Source organism: Mercenaria mercenaria, chromosome 4 (assembly GCF_021730395.1).
Source record: "Mercenaria mercenaria strain notata chromosome 4, MADL_Memer_1, whole genome shotgun sequence".
Taxonomy (NCBI): Eukaryota; Metazoa; Mollusca; class Bivalvia; order Venerida; family Veneridae; genus Mercenaria; species Mercenaria mercenaria.
The window spans coordinates 67,665,647-67,686,174 of NC_069364.1; the positions used below are offsets into that span (position 1 = coordinate 67,665,647).

The window sequence follows — 20,528 nt, forward strand, 5'->3', positions numbered from 1 at the left end:
GACGAGGTAACGGTATTTGACTGTATATATAGTCCGTGTGATAACATTTTCTTAAAATCGCAACTGCCTACGATTGTCACAATTTTATGAACTTTCGTGAGACAGCTTTGTCATCGTACCAATCGCGTACGAAGTTCGTACGAAAAAAAAAGTACGAAGTTCTGTGAAACAGGCCCCAGGACCTTAAATGTTTCTCGCATAAACTAATGAAAGATACAAACATGTTTCACTTCATACCTTGTACAACAGTTTTGATCTGTTCAACATACGCATCACTCCATACGTAATTGATATCATCATAGAGTTCACTCTTTGCTTCAATTGATATGTTATATCTATATCCATGTTTTATTTTTGGGCTAGAAAAACTAACTGGAGAAGATGATTGTTCAGCACTCTCTATTTCACTTGTGCCATCCTGCAACTTTATTTTATAACCAGAAACAACACCACTTTCAGGAGCACTCCATCCAAATGTAATTGTTCCATCGTTAGCATTTAAATCTTCGGTTGTCAATGAGTTTGGCATATCAGGTTCTGAAAACACAATATTTTCTATTCTGAACTGTTTTAATCACAAGAAACTGGCATATCCTTATTAGACGTACACTATCTGAGGAAAACCACAAGGTTTGAAACCATAGAAAATAATTAAAAAATATCGTGGTAAAAACATTTTGAACCATTTAATGCCACAGAATATTATCAAAAAGACAAGACATTGTGTTTATTTGTCTGGCTGTCACAAACAGCAAGTTATTCGCGTGTATGAATCTTAAACTGAAAAAAAGATTCAAGCTAATTTTGTCAGTGTATGGTTTAAAAGGCACTAGATCATACGACAAAAGAAAGAAAGAATTTTAGACACCAGAAAAATAGTACTGTATATTAAGAGGGCCTTGAAATTTAATTACTGGCATATTGTATGTTGTGGAAGCACATTAGAATCAGTTAATTTTTTATCATTTTTCAATTCAAAATTTTAAAGCGTTTGTAACGGGGTACAAGAGGTAAACTGCACTTTTAGTAAAGCCTTTTAGCAGCACAAATGCTTCCGTGGTGTATTAGTGAAGAAGGGGGCATTTTTTAACCACGACAACCCGGGTTCAGTTCCCGTCTCGGACATTTTTTTCTTGATTTTGCAGTTTTCAAGATAATTTACAAATAAAAAGGTGTTCTGATGTTCTTAATATGACCTTCTATTCTAAAGAAAGTTTATTTAGCTTAACTGTTAAGCCTAATCCCATTAAAAATATTGAAATAAACCTGCATATAAGTAAGTAATGTTATTATGGTAAAATATAAAATGTTCAAATAACTTGAAAGAGGAATCACAATGTTCAGGACACTATCTTTATACTATGCGAATTCCTTACACGGGGAAGGAAATAGTACAGAGAAATATAAAGTCCTCTTGTTAAAGAGTATTGCAAATAAAAAGTAAAGATTATTTGTATTACAGAATGTAATTAATGTTCTTCCACACAAATAAAAATAAACAAACATGAATTTTATATTGTAAAGCAACCAAAGTTTTCTGTAAACTACATAGATCTATCAACAAATACATGTAACATATTCTGCAAAAGCAAATAGTCAAAATGACATCATAATGTTACATAAATGACGGTGCCATAATTTGCTCACTATCTGTATTTTTATTGTGCACTGGCTGATAGGTCAATAATTTATGAACATGACTTAATGAATTTTTACTGGTTCTAGTCTATCAATATATCATTTCATTCAATTCAGTGATTAGTTAATGTTTTACAGAGATAACATTTGGTAACTGACAAAATTGAGAAACTCTCGTGGAAACTATCTTTTGGTTCAACAACCCGACGCTATCATTTCATTTATTGACTTTTCAAAACATACAATAAAACTAGTTCTATATTTAGAGAAAATTTTTGAAACAAATATGCATAACAACTAATAGTGTAATGACGAAAAATATGATGTATGTAGTAGGTATTATGACACTACTTATTATGTCCAAATGTTAAAACACAGTTCCAGATTATCTTCTTTATTTTTCTTCAGTGGAAAAATACACATCAGCAATCTACAGTTTTCACACGGATTTCCGTATAAATTACTTTTTTTTGTAACAATTAGTAAAAAGCTTAAAATATTAAAATATTATCGTGTTCTAGCGAAAAGCCAGTGCTTCTATTTGGAAATCCAAGTCTATTCTCCTAGCAGTTTGCTAGCTTTACACAAGTAGGAAAATAACAATCAAATAACGTCTTAGGATTCGGCTGCCAAAACAAAGGGGAACCACGAAAACTTACTAAAAGTAAAAGGGGAGGGGATGCAAAAAGTAGCATAAATGCAAGGGAACGGAGCGGACAATAAGGGGAGTGAGGAAAGATATACATTTTTATGATACTGATTTTTTCACGATTTTTTCTGATTTTTCACCGCACAACAATTCTTTCCTTAGTTAAAATCTGTTCCTATAAAATGCAACAGAACGGTTGATAGTGTTTAATAAAATGCTTTCATACTTGCAGCTTGTTCAATTGACAAAGATGTCGTTCTGGGTACATTAGACTGTGTCCAAATATTTCTTGACGTCACAGTCACAATGTATGTTTTTCCCGATGTGACACCATTTTTGATCACCATGGATGTGGCTTTTCTTGAAACTTCTTTGTCTCCGCCAGTTAGACTATTATGCCGTGTCTTCGGTTTCCAGTCTATTAAAAAACTGCTTATTTGTGACGCTTTATTTGCAGCGGGGGGCTTCCAAGTTACATTGAATTCTGTAAGTCCTACTGAGCCAGAAGGCACCGTAACTGTTAACACCCTCAGGTCTGCAACTACAACAGAAACTAAACAATCAATCAAAACAAAATCTCATCTTATGTAAAATATAGAGTGAGATGCAATTTTAAATGAGCTGTAATACATTTAAATTTCATTAAATTAAGCTATATAATTTTGAACAAATTTGGCTAAGAAATTGAGGCAGTTATTTGTCCTTATATGACATTCAAAATATCAGCGCGGTCACATGGCCTGACAGTCACTTTTTACTTGGTCACGTGTCAAAAAGTTTGAAAAAGTTTTGATAATCAAAATATCTCTTTCTCGTGTAATGAAATTTTATTATTGTAGACAAAAGTAAGGGATAAGAATCAAAAATATTTGGGCGGTCTACAGTACCCATATGATATCAGTTCAACATTAGGGTCATCTGTCTGACCGTCTTACAGTTAACATTGGCAGCACCAATGTCTACTGTTGTAACAGTAAGTAACTTACAATGAACAGTTTTCCAGTGGTACAGACTCCATTTAAGTGTTTAAGCATGTATTCATATATTCGTATATTCGAGATGTCAAAATTTTAGAAACTGCAAAGTTTGATGGCAGATTCGTGGCGGAACGATAACTCGCTAGCAAGAGGACGCGGAACGCTAATTCGCTAGCAAGAGGCGGGGCGAAATTCGCTCCCCGGGCGAGATTTTAGAACTCAAACGGCGGAGTTTCCGCAGAAAAAGTTGACTTACTCAGATCGGTAATTAGCGCCTTCTTGCTTCACGACTCATCATTACCTCTCTTACAAGTCTTAAATATTACCCAGTGGTCTTTGAAAAATAACGAGAAATTCGCTCTCCGGGCGGGATTTTAGAACTTAAACGGCGGGGTTTCCGGGCAAAAAGTTGACTTACTCAGAACGGTAATTAGCGCCTTCTTGCTTCGCGACTCACCATTACCTCTCTTACAACTCGCCCTTTTTTTCCCGGCGCCCCTGCTTATCAGTGTGTTTTTCCAACGCATCCACTGTTTAGCGAGTTTTCGCCCATGACCTCGCAAATTTAAGTCTTAAATATTACCCAGTGGTCTTTAGAAAATAATGCAGAGTTACTTTGAATAGTTAAAATTTGTTGGCAAATATAAGGTAACCCAGAGTAATTGCCGGTCGATCAATATGACTAAATTAAATGTCATAAAACATATATTCATTTACGAATATCACAACTTACTTTTCAGATATCATGAATTCATTTATGTATATCACAAATTCATTTTGTGATAAAGATTATTTCTGAATATCTTTACATCGTTACAAATAATAAAACAGTACAATAATACTATTGTGCTTAGATTATTGATGTCAAAACAATCGAAATAAGGATGTTATAATAAGATATATTTTAATGAATACTTTAATGATTTCTTCGTATCATTAAATGTATTTTGTGATTTCCTAATCATATATGATACAGAATAGGATATCACTAAATTATAGGTTTAAAAAATGTTGGTATTAAAATTCATCTAATAACGGTACTTTGTGATATCCTTTAATCAGTTAATGATATCTTAAATCATCAATAAATACTTTATGCCTTAAAGTATAATTACAAAATAAATCTAATGGTATCATAAAATGAGTGACGGATTCAAAATATCATAAAATAGTGCTGCATCAGCTAGGATTTGGTGAGGTCTGGGTTTTTCCCAGATCAGTAAATATTAACCTGTTTTTGCCTGTTTTAAAACAAAGGCTAAAGGATACATTTATATCCAGCTGGTCTGAAAACTTGAACAGTTATCCATCCCTATACCTGTATAAGGAAATGAAACAAACGTTTGGAATGGCTGAATATCTTGAAGTGTTAAACAGTTTGAAATATAAACGTGCAATTGCTAAAATAAGACTCGGCTCACATGGTCTGTTGGTAGAGAAATCTAGACATAGTACCAACCCAATTCCACGAAATGAAAGACTGTGTTCGTTTTGTGCTTTAAATGATATAGAGGATGAATTTCATTTCATTTTAAAATGTACATTGTATAATGATTTAAGGAAAAAATACATTAAAATGTATTACTATTGGAATGCAAGTGTTTACAAATTTATCGAATTGTTAAATTGTTCAAACAAGTCAGTGCTTAATAAGCTAGCCTTATTCATTACTAAGGCTTTTAAACGAAGACAGTCTAATATCAGAATTGAGATGGGTTAACTTAAATATAAAACTTTAATGCAATGTTATGTCAGAAGAATTTTGCATTATGTGTTTCTCGATGTATAATATGTTTGTGCTCCATATATGTTTTTACGCATGCTTGTGAATATATATGTGTGTTTATGTCGATGAGCTGTTTATGCTTAAGACTAATAAAATTTATGTTATGGTATGTTATGTTATGTTATCATAAAATAGTCGAGAAAATAGTAAAACGGAACCACGTAGGCCGCGAAATTATTGACTAAATCTCAGAAGGGTATGTTACATCATTTCTAATATTATAAAAACATTCCATTAGGTAGAAATAAAATATCTTGATTACGCTAAAAAAAGAAATTTTCTTTCGGACATGGATTTGTTGATTTAAAAGTGTAAGACCGAAATGCAAAACAAAAAAAAAAAAAAAAAAAAAAAAAAAAGCAAAGACGAGAACCAAAATTATTATGTCGATTGAAATATTTATTCTAAATATTATTTGATTTCTTGGAAATTATAAGAGTTGCTACTACTGCAAATTATAAGCTTGCCACATGTGTAATTTTCGGCTGTAAAATGCTTGTTTGCAAGGACGCATGCACGTTGTGCATATTGCATCTTTTCTAAACACAGTTATCATCTAAATATATGACACATAGATTCGCCGTATCAGGTCCATAGATCTTCTGTCACATTTTAATGAATAACGTGCGGAACTAACGTGTTTTCTCCAGTTTCCTACCTTAAAAATAAGTAGCCTTGTGACGTATCTTGTGACGTTGATCATAATTGTTTCCTATAGAAGTCAGTGTAAAACGAGAGACCCCTCGGGTGTGGCATATATCGGGGCCATATCTAATCCTAGGAGAATGATTTGAAAACAAATGTTGGTACAAGATCTCTAGGAGGTGCTACATACCAAATATCAAAGCCTTAGACAATGCGGTCTTCGACAAGAAGAGTTTCACAGTTTTGCCCTTTATAAGTCTATATAAACCATGTGACCCCAATGCAAGGCTATAATTGACTCTAGGGTGTAATTTGAACAATCTTGGTAGAGAACATCTAGATGATGCTAGTAGAACTACATGCCAAATATCAAAGCTGTATCCCCTATGGATTTTAATATAAAGATATTTTTCAAATTTTTCCTTATGTAAGTCTGTATAACCATATTTGACCCTAGGGGATAATTTGAAACCATCTTGGTAGAGGACCACTCGATAATGCTACATACCAAATGTCAAAGCCCTAACACCTGTGATTTTGAAAAAGAAAATTATTAAAGTTTTTCCTTTCTGTTGCAATTGCAACCAACAGTCTGTATGGAATTCAATTCTTTGAACACATTTAATGGAAGACCATCCGAGGAACATCTCTGTGCAGTTTTATCAAAATTGACCTGGTGGTTTAGGATGACGGACGGACAGAGGTTGGACGGTGAGCAGGTACAATATCTCACCTTAGCACAAAGTAAAAGGGCGGGGACGCGGATCGAAAGCACGCTAATAAGCGAGGCCGCGGGTTGAAATGTTGAGAAACATAAGACACAATGCCGGTGTCGCGAAATAAATCGTTATTCTCACGTCGACTTTTCACTAAGCAATCCCACCGTTTGAGTTCGAAAATTCCTTATTAGCGGGTATTTGCCCCTCGGCCCCGCTGTTTCGACTGTTTTCCTTTCGCGTCCCCCCATTTAAACTTGTTAAATCTCATGTTTTCGCTTTGCGAGGTTAAAGTGCGAGAAGTCGACATAGCACAAATAAGCCATTAGAGCACAGGCTTCGTCAGCTTTGATTAAAGTATTTATTTTTGATTTTTGTTAAGATGATATTGGAAGTTGCTCACTTTGCTTCCGGTACTTCAGGTACTTCGCCAATGTTTACAAAACTATCGGGATCGGTGAGTGTTTTCTTTCCATTTTTTTGTCATTTTGTTACCGCATGGAGCATTTTGTCAAAAATCGGGGAATGTAGGGGGCTGTAGATGTATCTCATATAGATATCAATGCTAAATTAGTGGCAAATTATCAATTTCCTCTGACGAAATAGTTGGGAATAAATTTAAACTTGGTTATTTTTTCACATCCGCTACTGTTTAGAGGTCACAATAGCCTAAATAGATTTCCCTATATATTCTATATAAAACTGACCTTTTTCGAAGAGCTACCAAACATAGCTAGACCCATTTCAAAGAACAAATTCTTACCTCATTTTAAAGAGTTATGATACAACTGATATTAAATGAAGAGAAAAGTAGGGGTCATGTATCTTCTAAGAGAGATTTCTCTGGCCACATTTGCTTACTGTAAACTGACATCAAAATCACACAGCTGTGACCTGGAAGTACTACTCATACTAAAATTGAGATTGACTTCACCAAATAGAACCTGCTTTCCTACCAAAATGTCAAAAATACATCCACAATGAAATTTAAACAGAAACTAGCCTCAATTTAGACCTCTGTTGTCATGCCAAGTGAACAATTAGTGTACAAATACCTGGCAGCCATTACGCGAATAGACCAGATGGCTCCCACGCTGGTTCCTTTAGTATAGTTAGGCCTATAAGAAAAAATGTTTTTCTGTAATAGTCTCAATTTCATTTGTATAGTACCAGTAACACATCTGCATGAAAAATACCAAGTTTCAGCTTGATTAAATCAGTTTCCCAGGTTTTATGGCATTTTCAGTAATGCGGGTCCCTGTGCCAATTTTCCTTCGAAATTGATGTCGCGACATAATTTTTAACCAGTTCTTCTAGCCAGAGCTGGTTTTTGCCCTATTTCATACATTTTTAGCATAAATTAAACACTTACACGTTGAAATATACCAAATGTCCCCTCTGAAAGGTATAAATGGGCAAACTTTAGAGTGTAAATGTGCATTTTTTAAAAAAATACACCCAACACAGTGAAAATGTGATTTTTTAGGTTTTTATCAATTTTTGCAGCAAAATTTCAATGAAATGCTCATTTTTTACCAAAATCTGACCAAACTAGTTCATTTATATCAATATCTGGACAAATCTCAATTTTTGCCCACATTTTCTTATAGGTCACAATAGCCTAGTAAATAGTTTTCCCTATATATTCTATATAAAACTGACCTTTTTCAAAGAGCTACCAAACATAGCTAGACCCATTTTAAAGAGTTATGATAAAACTGATATAAAATGAAGAGAAACGTAGGGGTCATGTATCTTCAAAGAGAGATTTCTCTGGTCACATTTGCTTACTGTAAACTGACATCAAAATCATACTGCTGTGACCTGGAAGTACTTCTCATACTAAAATTGAGCTTGACTTCACCAAATACAACCTGCTCTCCCATTTTTCCTACCAAAATGTCAAAAATACATCAACAACAGAAACTAGCCTCAATTTAGACCTCTGTTGCCATGCCAAGTGAAAAATTAGTGTTCAAATACCTGGCAGCCATTACGCGACTAGACCAGATGCCTCCCACGCTGGTTCCTTTAGTATAGTTAGGCCTAGACTCATTTCTTTTCACTGACTCAAAATCGTCAATGCCGTATAGATAATTTCCCAAAATGATGAATTATCAGATCAAATAGTGTAGCAATCTATTTGTCTTCACGGATAATCTTAAACTCTTTTCAGTACAAAATTGTTTTGGTCAATTGAAGCAAACTATATTTTCCAAAACATGCTTTTTAGAAAGTATCTTCTTTGTCCGTTCTATGCTGCTTGATATGCTTTTTTCTTTCTCATCAAAGTTTTGTTTTCAGGAAAGGAAAATAAATTCTGTTTATGATTTATTATAAATTCTCCTATTTGCATGTTTAAGAGCTGTACATTCTGTTTCACAAAACTGCACGATTGTAAATTTCTTATACTGGTATATTTATGAAATTGCTGTATTTTCTGACAATGGTGCTCGCTGATATTTGTGTCTTGTCTGCTGGTCACAAGGTCCCTTTTACGCAATGTATTATGTATATTTCAACCTTAATGGATTATGTATGGTGGCATATTTATGCTACGCGATAGCTAAGTAGCTATCAATATCATTTTGTACCTTTCCAGGAAATGTGCGCATTTTTTCTGAAAATATTTTTGAAGAAAAAAAAAATGATTTCGAGATTCTTTAATCTATTTCCTGAAAGTTTTTAGAGCAAAATTTCGCGTTAATGCCTGTAACTGTCATGAGATATTTGGTAGATATTACGAAGATATTTTAGAAATTAAGCAAAGTCGTCCATTCTGAAAACATTTGTGCAATAAATTATATTAACTTTAAGATGCGTTGCTTACAACACTTCCTTTTATGAGCTTTCAGATTTATTTTGTTTGTAAAATTTCTATTACAATCTACATCTTCATTTCAAATGAAGATTTGAATAAAGTTTCTCGTGATCCTGTAAATCACTAAATTAATGCGTATACATTGCGTAAAAGGGATCAAGTGACCAGCACCAGACACGACACAAATATCAGCATACACAATTTGTCCTTGCGTTTCTAGGATATTGATCATTTGCCAATAAATTTAACATGGATATGTACATAAGATACATCTACATTTGGTCACCCCGTACATACCCCGATCTTTGACAAAATGCTCCATGCAGTTACAAAATGACAAAAATAAAAAAAAAAGCACTCACAGATTTCGCTTGTTTTGTAAACATTTGCGAAGTGCCTTCATTCCTCGCCGGCATAGGCGGTACCACAGGCACTGTTTGGTATCCGTGTTTAAAAAGTACCAATGTCCTTTATCAGTCCAACGCTCACTAAATGCAGAGAGCTAATAATAACAGCATACGGCCTGAAGGATGTATCGAACTATCATATAGTGCTGTAAAGTACGAAATAACTGAAATGAAAATATGTTCCAATAAACTTTTATGTAGGTTTACAAATGTTAGACCGATGCCTTTGATTGTAATGAACCTGATAAGAGATAATAGCTCGTAGGTCATTTCTGTGAACGGATGTAACTTCCGCGCTAACGTCAGGCCCATTATCGGTAACGACACTTTGGTCAATCATGATAATGTGACAGTGTACCAAGGAGAATGTCCAGTATATATTTGGTACTATTATGAGTACTCATGTATATATAATATCTTGAATTTTTCGTATACGAATAATGTTACCAACTTTATTACCTGCTCGTGATTTAGTTATTAAAGACCCGGACTCCTGCCAATATGTTTATCTAATAAAATACAGGAACATAGAGATATTTGTTTGCTTCCAGTGTGATATCGAAGGTAATTATTATACGTGTGTTCCTTGATGGTGAATATATATTTGATATCTTACTGATAACAAATAAATTTACTTTTTATTTAATATTTTACTTCCGACTTATTCTTTATCTTACGCTAGTTTGTGAAGATCAACGACATTATATTCAAATGAGACCAATAAATTCGAATTTATTTAGGGTTCCGTGAACATACGGTGCATGCACTAAATTACCATGGGCACTTATACAAACTGATTTCAGATATTAGGGGTTTAGGTCATAGAAACCAACACGACGCCATTTTGCTTTCTAAACAAAGAAGCTGCATTTAAACATTTTGTTTAAAATACAAGATCCGCGGCTATCAGATATTCTAACATAAAACTGCTGTTCTTGTCAATTTTCGGGGGTGTTTTGAAAAGAGAGAAAACTCGTGTTTACAGAGAGATTCTTGTGCTCGCGTGTTGATATAACACCTTTTAATATATGTGCGTTCCATAGCAAAGCGTAAACGTATTACTGCCCCAAAGCGGATAATTCAAATGGAAATGACGTCAAAATGAAAAACAACTCAGATATTCGCGCATATTCCATGGAAATGTAATGACGTTGAGGTACAATGTATTCATTAATTAGTTGTTTTTTTCGCGTTTTATGCTTGAATAGCGTAAGCACATGTTTATTTCGTGTTTTAACATCTTAAGATTGCTTCGGGATACGTTGGTACCATCGTCCTACGTTCTCTGGCACCAACCAATCTCTCAAGATTCTGCAAACGTTATAACACGAAAAAGCATGCGTTATCCCTATAGTAGCAAATGTAAATATGCATTTAAAATACTTTTTGGGTCAATGATGTCAGTTCGTTGAATGACTGGAAGCTTGATTTGTTTTCCACAGAAACACACGCGTTGAGGTTCAGGTTAATAAACATCTTGTAAAATGTATATAACTACTGAATAACAGAAAGACCTGGGTAAATCTAGCTTCAACTTTCAATATTATCATAGATGCAATAGAAACAGCTAGGCAATATTGATATGGGGCTGCATAGCGTAACAAAGTTTGTAGCGCTATTGGGACGGATAATAACTCGTACAACAGTCTTGGAAAATACATCGATATTAATGCCTGCATATCACGTAAGGTTGAGTTAACAACCAATTTTGATGATGTGATGTCGCCAGCATAATCTACCAAACGATACTAAACAGTTGAATAGTGAAGAAAGCACATACATACATAAATGACAAGTTGAAATAACCGAGGTAACATTTCTAGAGCATAACATTATTTCTTTTGAAAATTGTTGTTTAGCCAGGTTGTTCTATACAGATTGCAAATTGTCTACCTGTACATGACCCATGTATGGCTTAAAAATAGGATAACCAAAAGTACCTGCAACAGAGGGATGTTAAACATAATATATTTGAAAGAAGTTATTTTTTGCCTGAAAAAAAAAAGAAATTTGGCACTATGAGTGATATAGGGAAGTATCTCACTGATATTTTTCAGTATTTCACCTGTAGGTATAAAATGCTTATTTATTATTTCATAATTCTTAATCGGGGATTTAGCATCTTCCTACATACTTAAAAGAGCAACTGATGCAATCAAACTTACCACTAACACAGTTTCCACCTTCAGTAAAACCATTAGAATCATAGTAATTGTTACCACATATACATTTATCATCCAAACATTTTGCATTAGAGTCTGCACACTCACGTGTCTTTCCTGCACATGACTTGCCGAGATCCTTACCTAAAGAAAGAAAGAAGATATTTCATTCATACGAAGAAGGTATACATATATATATATATATATATACAGTAGAGAGAATTTATACGAACTAAATCACCACCACAATATACCAAACCAATTACGGCAAAGCGCCTAGCAGTACAAACGAACACGCACATGCCACAGCAAGTCCACTAACCCAATAAGATTAGTTTCGATGCTGCTTTATATATGAGCCCGAATTGTACTACACATTCGTACAGGTTCAACATTTGCATATATATACTCAAATCTCTGTTTTCATGTCTCACAAATCAGTTGTGACTTTTTAGTCTTTATAACTGTTTGGGACCAGAGAAGCTATATTTTCTCTCTCTGAAAGTTAACTGGATCTCAAGGATACATTGAATATATATATAGATAATTTGCATTAAGGGATATAATTATATTCAGAACAGCTGACTTTCCCATACGTGAGATCCGCTAGGATACAAGTTCGCATTATAAATTATTATATATAGTAGAGAGAATTTATACGAACTAAATCACCACCACAATATACCAGACCAATTACGGCAAAGCGCCTAGCAGTACAAACGAACACGCACACGCATATATATATAAGATTCCCTTTACTTAAAGGCAAAGAAAATCTCCTATATAAGTGACCCCCCCCCCCCCCCCACAAATACCAGACTTTTTAATCCACAATATACAAGATCCTGTCTGGTCCAGTCTGATAAGGGTCCATAAAACCCCTGTAGACTTGACATGTAGCCTAATTATTGTCAGAGAATCATAAATTTTATTGCCTACAGGTAAATTGGTTATTTCCTGTGTTTTGCATTTTTAGCTCGACTATTCGAAGAATAGTCTAGCCATTCTACTCACCCTGGCGTCGGCGTCGGCGTCGGTGTCGGCGTCACACCTTGGTTAAGTTTTTGCATGCAAGTACATACAGCTATCATTTAAAGGCATATAGCTTTGAAACTTATTTATTCTTTTTCTAGGTCAATAACCAACCTCACTGGGTCAAGTTCCGTAACTCTAACATGTATTTTGAGCAAATTATGCCCCCTTTTGGACTTAGAAAATTCTGGTTAAAGTTTTACATGCAAGTTACTATCTCCAAAACTAATGCAGATATTGAATTGAAACTTCACATGTGTCTTCGGGGTTATAAAACTAGTTGATAGCACCAAGTCCCATAACTCTGACCTTCATTTTGGCCAAATTATGCCCCCTTTTGGACTTAGAAAATTCTGGTTAAAGTTTTGCGTGCAAGTACATACAGCTATTACTAAAAGGCATATAGATTTGAAACTTATTTTTTCTTTTTCTATATCAATTACCTACCTCACTGGGTCAAGTCCCATAACTCTGACATGTATTTTGGCCAAATTATGCCCCCTTTTGGACTTAGAAAATCCTGGTTAAAGTTTTACATGCAAGTAACTATCTCCAAAACTACTACAGATATTAAATTGAAACTTCACATGTGTCTTTGGGGTTATAAAACTAGTTTATAGCACCAGGTCCCATAACTCTGACTTGTATTTTGGGCAAATTATGCCCCCTTTTGGACTTAGAAAATCCTGGTTAAAGTTTTGCGTGCAAGCACATACAGCTATTACCAAAAGGCATATAGCTTTGAAACTTATTTATTCTTTTTCTAGGTCAATTACCAACCTCACTGGGTCAAGTTCCATAACTCTTAACATGTATTTTGAGCAAATTATGCCCCCTTTTGGACTTAGAAAATTCTGGTTAAAGTTTTACATGCAAGTTACTATCCCCAAAACTAATGCAGATATTGAATTGAAACTTAACATGTTTCTTCGGGGTTATAAAACTAGTTGATAGCATCAAGTCCCATAACTCTGATATGTCCCCTTTTGAACTTAAAACTCTTTTGATATTAAACATTTTGGGTAATAATTTCCAGCTTCTGTGACAATATTTCGCATAGTCGAGCTTGGCTGTCTTACGGACAGCTCTTGTATTAATTGAAATGCTGTTGTTTTTTTTAGTCTTTTTTCAGCATGTACACAAAATTATTTTAATTGATAAGATACTAATTTTGATTGCTCAGTCATGTTGAGTAATGTCCTGGCCAATTAAATTATAACTCTTATAGCAAGTTTGTTTATTCAATGATTATGATCTTTTTATCAAAAGTAACAAAATAAAAACGGGGAAAAAAGATAATTGCTGGATTTTATTAGAAATTAAAGAAGCGTTCAGTTGCATTTTTAATAGATAAAGAAGGTATATAGACAGAAGGATGTTATATATTAAAAATGCTTAATTCCTCTCGTGTTGTCTAAATAATGTTAACTTTCTTTTATGTATAATAAAATCCAGCAATAAAGATATATCATTGTTCAAAATACACAATAATTTATTACTTCTAAAAGCTATGTGCCTGAATGCATTTTTTATATTTTTGATAATAAAAAACAGCAATAATGAGATGTAATTGTTAAAAAACTTACTTTATTAAAAATATGATAAAACACTGTTGTATCTTATCACTTTGTTTATTTAGCCCTAATTCAATCAAGCTTTCTAAACTCCTTATAAAGGTGAGAACTGATTTGCTATAAAGGTGAGAAATATCACCTGCAATTTATTTACTGCACAGTAGCTATACAGTAGCTTATTATGATAAACAGAAGCAAGTCTACCAATGGTCCTGACTTGTGTATTGGCCCTTATCGCCAATACGCAGACCTTATCATCTCCATAGGCCACATACCAGGCATACCAGAATCAGTGTCTTTAAGATACAGAGCTTATGTACATTTGTAAGTCATTAGAATAAGATTTATCACCCGTCAAGAATTGCTTATAATAATAATAATTATAATTACACAAATCTATAATCACGTGCTTTTAGATATACGATGTTTAAGTTTGCACTGGAGATCAGTAACTTAAATGTGAGATACATGTATAATTTTCAAAGTCGAAAAGAGTTGTGTCGCTTTGATATTCAATTTGATAAACTGAAGTAAATTCTATAATGTCGTTATTTCACTATGCCCATATACATTTAGCTTGCGTATATATGAAGATATTAGGTGGACCGATGGTCTAGTGGTAACACGCTTGACTGTTAATCCAGGGGTCCTGGGTTCGAATCGCGGTCCAGACACTGAAAGTTCTGAAAGTGTGTTCCACCTAACTAAGAGGCCTCTACTGGTTCTTCCTACTAAAGACGTTCTTGCGTGTATCGGAACTATACACTGGGCACGTTAAAGAATCAGACTGCCTATCTGCAAAGAGCTAGGCCAAGTTAACCGTACAGGCTTGTATCTAAAAAGGATTTCTCTTTATCCCTTTTGGCGCTTCATCTCACTCTGTCCCTCTGGTCGGACTGCTCTGTGTCTGCGCTAGTAGAGGATGGATTTCGCGTCCTGTGTGGCTGCGTTTGCAATATGTAAAGCGTGATTATTATGTAAAAGGCGCATAATAATAATAACAATAACCTTATAAATAACCATAATAATAATAATAATGATAGGGATAACAGTAATAATAATTGAAATACCAACGCAAAAGATACTATCATGCTCGTACCAGAATCGCGTGCGTGTAAGATCAGTAAATTATACATAAAACGGTTTTGAGAAAGTAAATTTGAAACGTTCAACATGCTATAGTGATAAGTTCATTACTTTGTACACAGGTTCCACCACTTTCCCCACCATTATTGTCATAGAATCCACTGTTACATGTACAATATCCATTAGACTGACAGTGTGCATGTTGTGATTTGCAGGAATCTGATACACGTGTTGAACATCCATAAGATCCTAATTCTATCTCTGAAGTTCGAGAAAATTCAAAACAGTTGTACCAACATGACCAATTATATTACTAATATGTGACCGCAAAAATCTGACTGCATGTTTAGAATGTTCACATCTCTACAAACATTAACAGTACAATGGTAAATGTTTATTAAAAAGTATTATTAAATAACACTGGGAACTAAAGCTTACTTTTCTACAATTTTCAACCAAATTATTTCAACCATTTGAGTCATAGTAGCCACCGTTACATATACAGTATCTATTAGACTGACACTGTGCATTTGATGACTTGATGTGAAATTTCGATATTATTTTGAGGTGTTTGTGGCATTGGCTGGCTGTTGGTGGATTATATGTTGTGAATATTTGTTCCATTTCAGAAATATGTAAGATCTATTTCTTTCCAAACAAAATAAGTTTGGGTTCATCCTATCTGTTTGCCTACAAGAAACATTAACAACGTTCAGTCGCAAAAGGGACAAAAGTAAAGCAAAAAAGCAAATCGGAGTACAATAGCCTTTGCAATGCATGTTATGCCTTCACTGAAATATGTGTGTGACGTGTGAATCAATTCCAAGAATTTGAGAGAACCATTTGGAAGCATAGAACGTACCACAGGGATTCAATTTGGTCTAGTCTTTCATGAGGGAGAACAAAAAATTTGAAATACCCTTTTCGACCCTTTGCGCTGTCTTCAGTGACATTCTATTACACTGATGTAGAGAATAACCCCAGAAGTCCCAAAATATTAGAAAATAAAACAACGCTGACATATCTAACGTTCAAACATCCACAGGAATAAGACTAGTGCCAAGAAGTTTTATTCCATTACGTAGATATAAGCGGACCGACAAAGGCTTTACCAACGAAATATTGAGTCTAGTAGCTCTACGAAAGTCTCGAAAGTTTAGTTTAAATCATTTAAAAATATCCAATTATGGAGTTTTTCATTGTAAAGTTGTTACATTGGCCCACAACATTTTTAGTTATTTCAGTTGTTTTGTAAACTTAAACGCATATCTTGACTAGCATAAACCTTTAATTTACGGCCATTTTAATTTGTATTTAATGGATAACTAGAACATCTAGAATACATTTACTATACGCTGAATAATTACTTGCGTATTACAGTTACATTCTGAATATTTGCGGTAGCAAATGAAATTGGCAGGTCATATTGAAATACCATATTTCAGCAATAATTGAGGTCTGTAATCAAGACCTTTGTGGTAAAGACAATATCCTTTTAAAAACTTACTGATTATGCAATTTCCTCCATGACTTGAGCCGTTGTCATCATAAAACTGATTGTTACATATACACTTTCCATTCATACAAACTGCATTGGTAGTTTTACATGCGTCTCCTCTAGGGCAGCTGTAACCAAGTCCAACTTCTGTAATAACAATAATTATATGAAAGCGGTTTGCTGAATGCAAATGCCCTCCATGCTGGCATACCAAATTTTCAGACATGACATCACTCAGATTTTTCGCTTTGACCCACTGGCCGAAATCTAAAGAGCGTCAGGTACTGACCAATGGCAATATACCTATGAATGTTGAGAAATGTAGGTCAAAACGTATTTTTGTTATTAAAGTGAACCATTTACAGTGTAAAGGTTGTAATCTTAACGTCGACCTATTGATCCCAAAAAAAGAGGTCATCTCACTATTACCTACAAACATCCTATGATATTTGAATAAACCATAGAGTTCTTAGCAGAATACATTTTCAGTCTCAAGGTCGCTGCGGCCTAGACAATTGATCTTTTGGCCATAAAAACAATAGGAGTTATCAACTGACCACAGGCAATCATTGAAGTTTGCCAACCCTAGATCAAAACGTTTGTAAATACTTTTTTGAGGATTTTCATTTTAAGTCCTCGGTCGTACAGTAGAATATGTAATTGACGTAGATTGTTGGTTAACATGTTGTTTGTTTTGTTTTGATGATATTCTCCAAAATCTTAAACGGAACATTCGTTTATGATTATGCGCCAAGCGTAGGAATAAATAAAATGAACCATTCTTTAAAATAAAAGCAATTTTATGCAATTGCAATGACTTCCCTATAATAAAACACCATAATAACACATAGTTTCAGTCTTCTTTGTTTAACAGGATCGCGTTAGAGCAAGTGATTTTGTAATGATATTTCTATACTATCTCAGAAAGTCCTCGATCTCAGTCCTTTGAATAATGTGAAGGTCATTATGAAATCGTTTATTTGTCACGTTTCTATAAAGCAAGACAAACAAACTTATCGCCATTCCATCCGATCATTCAACTCGACATGTTGAAGACACTCCATTAGGTATAAAAATTTACAATAGCAATTAGAAGATCTTTAAAATGTTATGACGATATAATTGCAGGATAGCATGATTTTTTGGAAGTCATTGAATGACACAATTTATTTATATTTTATTACTTAAGACGTTTTTAATTATTCTTTCTTCTTGATAACAACATCAACTATTTATGCTGTAATGCTCGTCATATTTTGGACGAACAAGTGGACAGAATGCATATGTACGACTTTTGAAAAACAAAACAGATAAATCACCTACGAAATGGCATCAATCATAAGTCTGACAACAAGTATTGTTTTGTACTTCTTTTAGTACTTACTCGAAACACAAGCATTTCCATTCCAGTAAAATCCAAAAACACATTGACAAGCTCTGCTACTACACTCTGTATTGTCACCTGCACATTTGTCTCCTGACGGTGTACATGATTGTCCATAAGGAACAACTGCCATTAAAAAGTTTTCTTCCAGTTATTAAGCAAATTATTTTATCATAACACAAGCCCAAGTTTATCAAAATGAAAATATTCTGTAAATCTTCCAAAACCTTTACAATTTTTTGGTGGTTCTTCCCAGGTACCTGCTTGTGGTGAAATATGGCACGAATGGGCACCTTGGAGTTTCTTCGATCAAAAAAGCCAGAAAACCGCGAAATGACCTAAAGCTATGTTTGTGCGACGTTAAACTCAATAAAATAAATAAATAAATTGAATTTCGAACATTATCGCACACCTCTGCCATTTTCCAATAGCGATAACGTTAAAAAGAGAAATAGTAAATGTAATAAACTGGATTATTTTTACAATGGTGGTGCAGTATCAAGGTAATATAGCATCAGTTTATGATAAAAAGCTAATCTTCGACGACATTGAGTCGAAAAACAAAAACAAATGGCTTTATTTTAAACTTAAGTCTTCTGATATGCATTTGTTGCTTGTTGTTATTGTATTTTACAGATGTTATATTTTATGCTTCATTTGTGTCTGACTAAGCTAATTGGTTTACATATCAAACGAACTGCTGATCGTAAACCTCCACAAACCACAGCTTTAACACGCATCAAAGTAACAGTATGCTGATTTTCAGAACATCTAAGAGTTCATCAGTATTGTAATAACACTGAAGAAGCAGAGAAGTTTATATAACGTACTGTAAAAAACCTTTTTCAAAAATACTTTAACCAAATCGTTTTTGATTTCCGCATACCGATAAAATGCTTAGCTTAGTTTACGATTTTTAACTATCAATTGGCAGATGAAGCCTTACCGGGACAGTTTTGTGTGTTGCAGGTCTGAGTACCAGTTGAACTACCAGAGCACTGTTGTCCATTATTTTCTGGTACAGGGTTAGTACATGACCGTTTTCTGGTTTGTGTTCCTCCAGCACATGTCACTGTACAAGTAGACCAGGATGACCAGGGTGTCCATCCACCATCAACGACAGTTACTTTATACAATCATATGTATTTATTAGTGTTGTTAAAAAGCAGTTACTACATTACCACTGTACAAATTATGTTCAATGATAGTATTTTTGCCAAAGGTGTTTTAGCTATTTACTAAAGCATGTAATTGATTTAACATATGAATTTTAATTTAAAACATGTCAAAAACGAACACTGCCAACACCTTATCATTCTTCTGATTTGACACAGGTATGTGTCCACAGGAACATAATCGAATACCAATGATTTACTACCTTCGTTTCACTGCATCCGTCAGCTATGTGTAAAATGGCTAGCATTCTGTCGTTTTATAGATGAGAAGTATTGCAATACGTCTAAAGGCAACAGTTAAGTATTGGTCTTTTAATCATTACAATATCGATAGAAACTAAGCAAGAAACAATACGCTAGCCTATTCCGAGATGACACGATAACACGGTGATGTAGAAATATAGCGTTATCACATCATATTGTCGTTCTTTCGCATCTTATTGTCGTTGTATGGACGTTGGAAGTATGACAATGCGACATAAATGATTGCGTTCGATTAAGAGAACACGTGTAGAATCTTAACGTGACGATTACAAAATAAACCCTTCCTTCGAAACGACAGTTTGACATTTCTAAATATCTAATACGTCATTTAAAAAAATCATGAAAGCCGTCAGTTTTTTTTCCATGTTCTATAATTCTTAAGAGGGCCATACTATTTTAATGCCTACCTAGACTCTACAACAACACGATGCGACAGCACGACATACAATGCGGTAACGCGTCATTAATGTCGTACTGTCCATCCTGCAGTCGTGTTATCGTGCTGTCGCAGCGTGCTTATCTCGCTTACTTTTACTCAGAAAAGAATCTTCTGGTAGTCCTATGAAATTCCTACATAAACTGACACCATCAAACCTGGAAGGTCGCCATATGACTCACAATTGTGGCTGTGCGACGTTAAACCCAAAAAATTAAAATAAATATGAAAACATACTGCAAGTACTTGTATATTTTTTGCGAATGTCCAATCACATG

General features: G+C 34.2%; 1 protein-coding gene across 1 annotated transcript in view; it reads right to left on the minus strand.

Moving 5' to 3' along the window:
- Positions 1–20,296, minus strand: part of LOC128556655 (fibronectin-like) — a 55,939-nt gene extending 35,643 nt beyond the window's left edge. Inside the window, exons 1-8 of the mRNA XM_053542256.1 lie at positions 20,290–20,296; positions 19,322–19,501; positions 18,376–18,501; positions 17,001–17,138; positions 15,605–15,754; positions 11,805–11,945; positions 2,514–2,828; positions 238–537 (exon numbers count right to left, since the gene is read on the minus strand). Of these exons, the coding sequence (XP_053398231.1) occupies positions 238–537; positions 2,514–2,828; positions 11,805–11,945; positions 15,605–15,754; positions 17,001–17,138; positions 18,376–18,501; positions 19,322–19,501; positions 20,290–20,296 (1,357 nt within the window). The remainder of the gene's footprint in view (positions 1–237; positions 538–2,513; positions 2,829–11,804; positions 11,946–15,604; positions 15,755–17,000; positions 17,139–18,375; positions 18,502–19,321; positions 19,502–20,289) is intronic.
- Between the last annotated feature and the right edge of the window lie 232 nt (positions 20,297–20,528).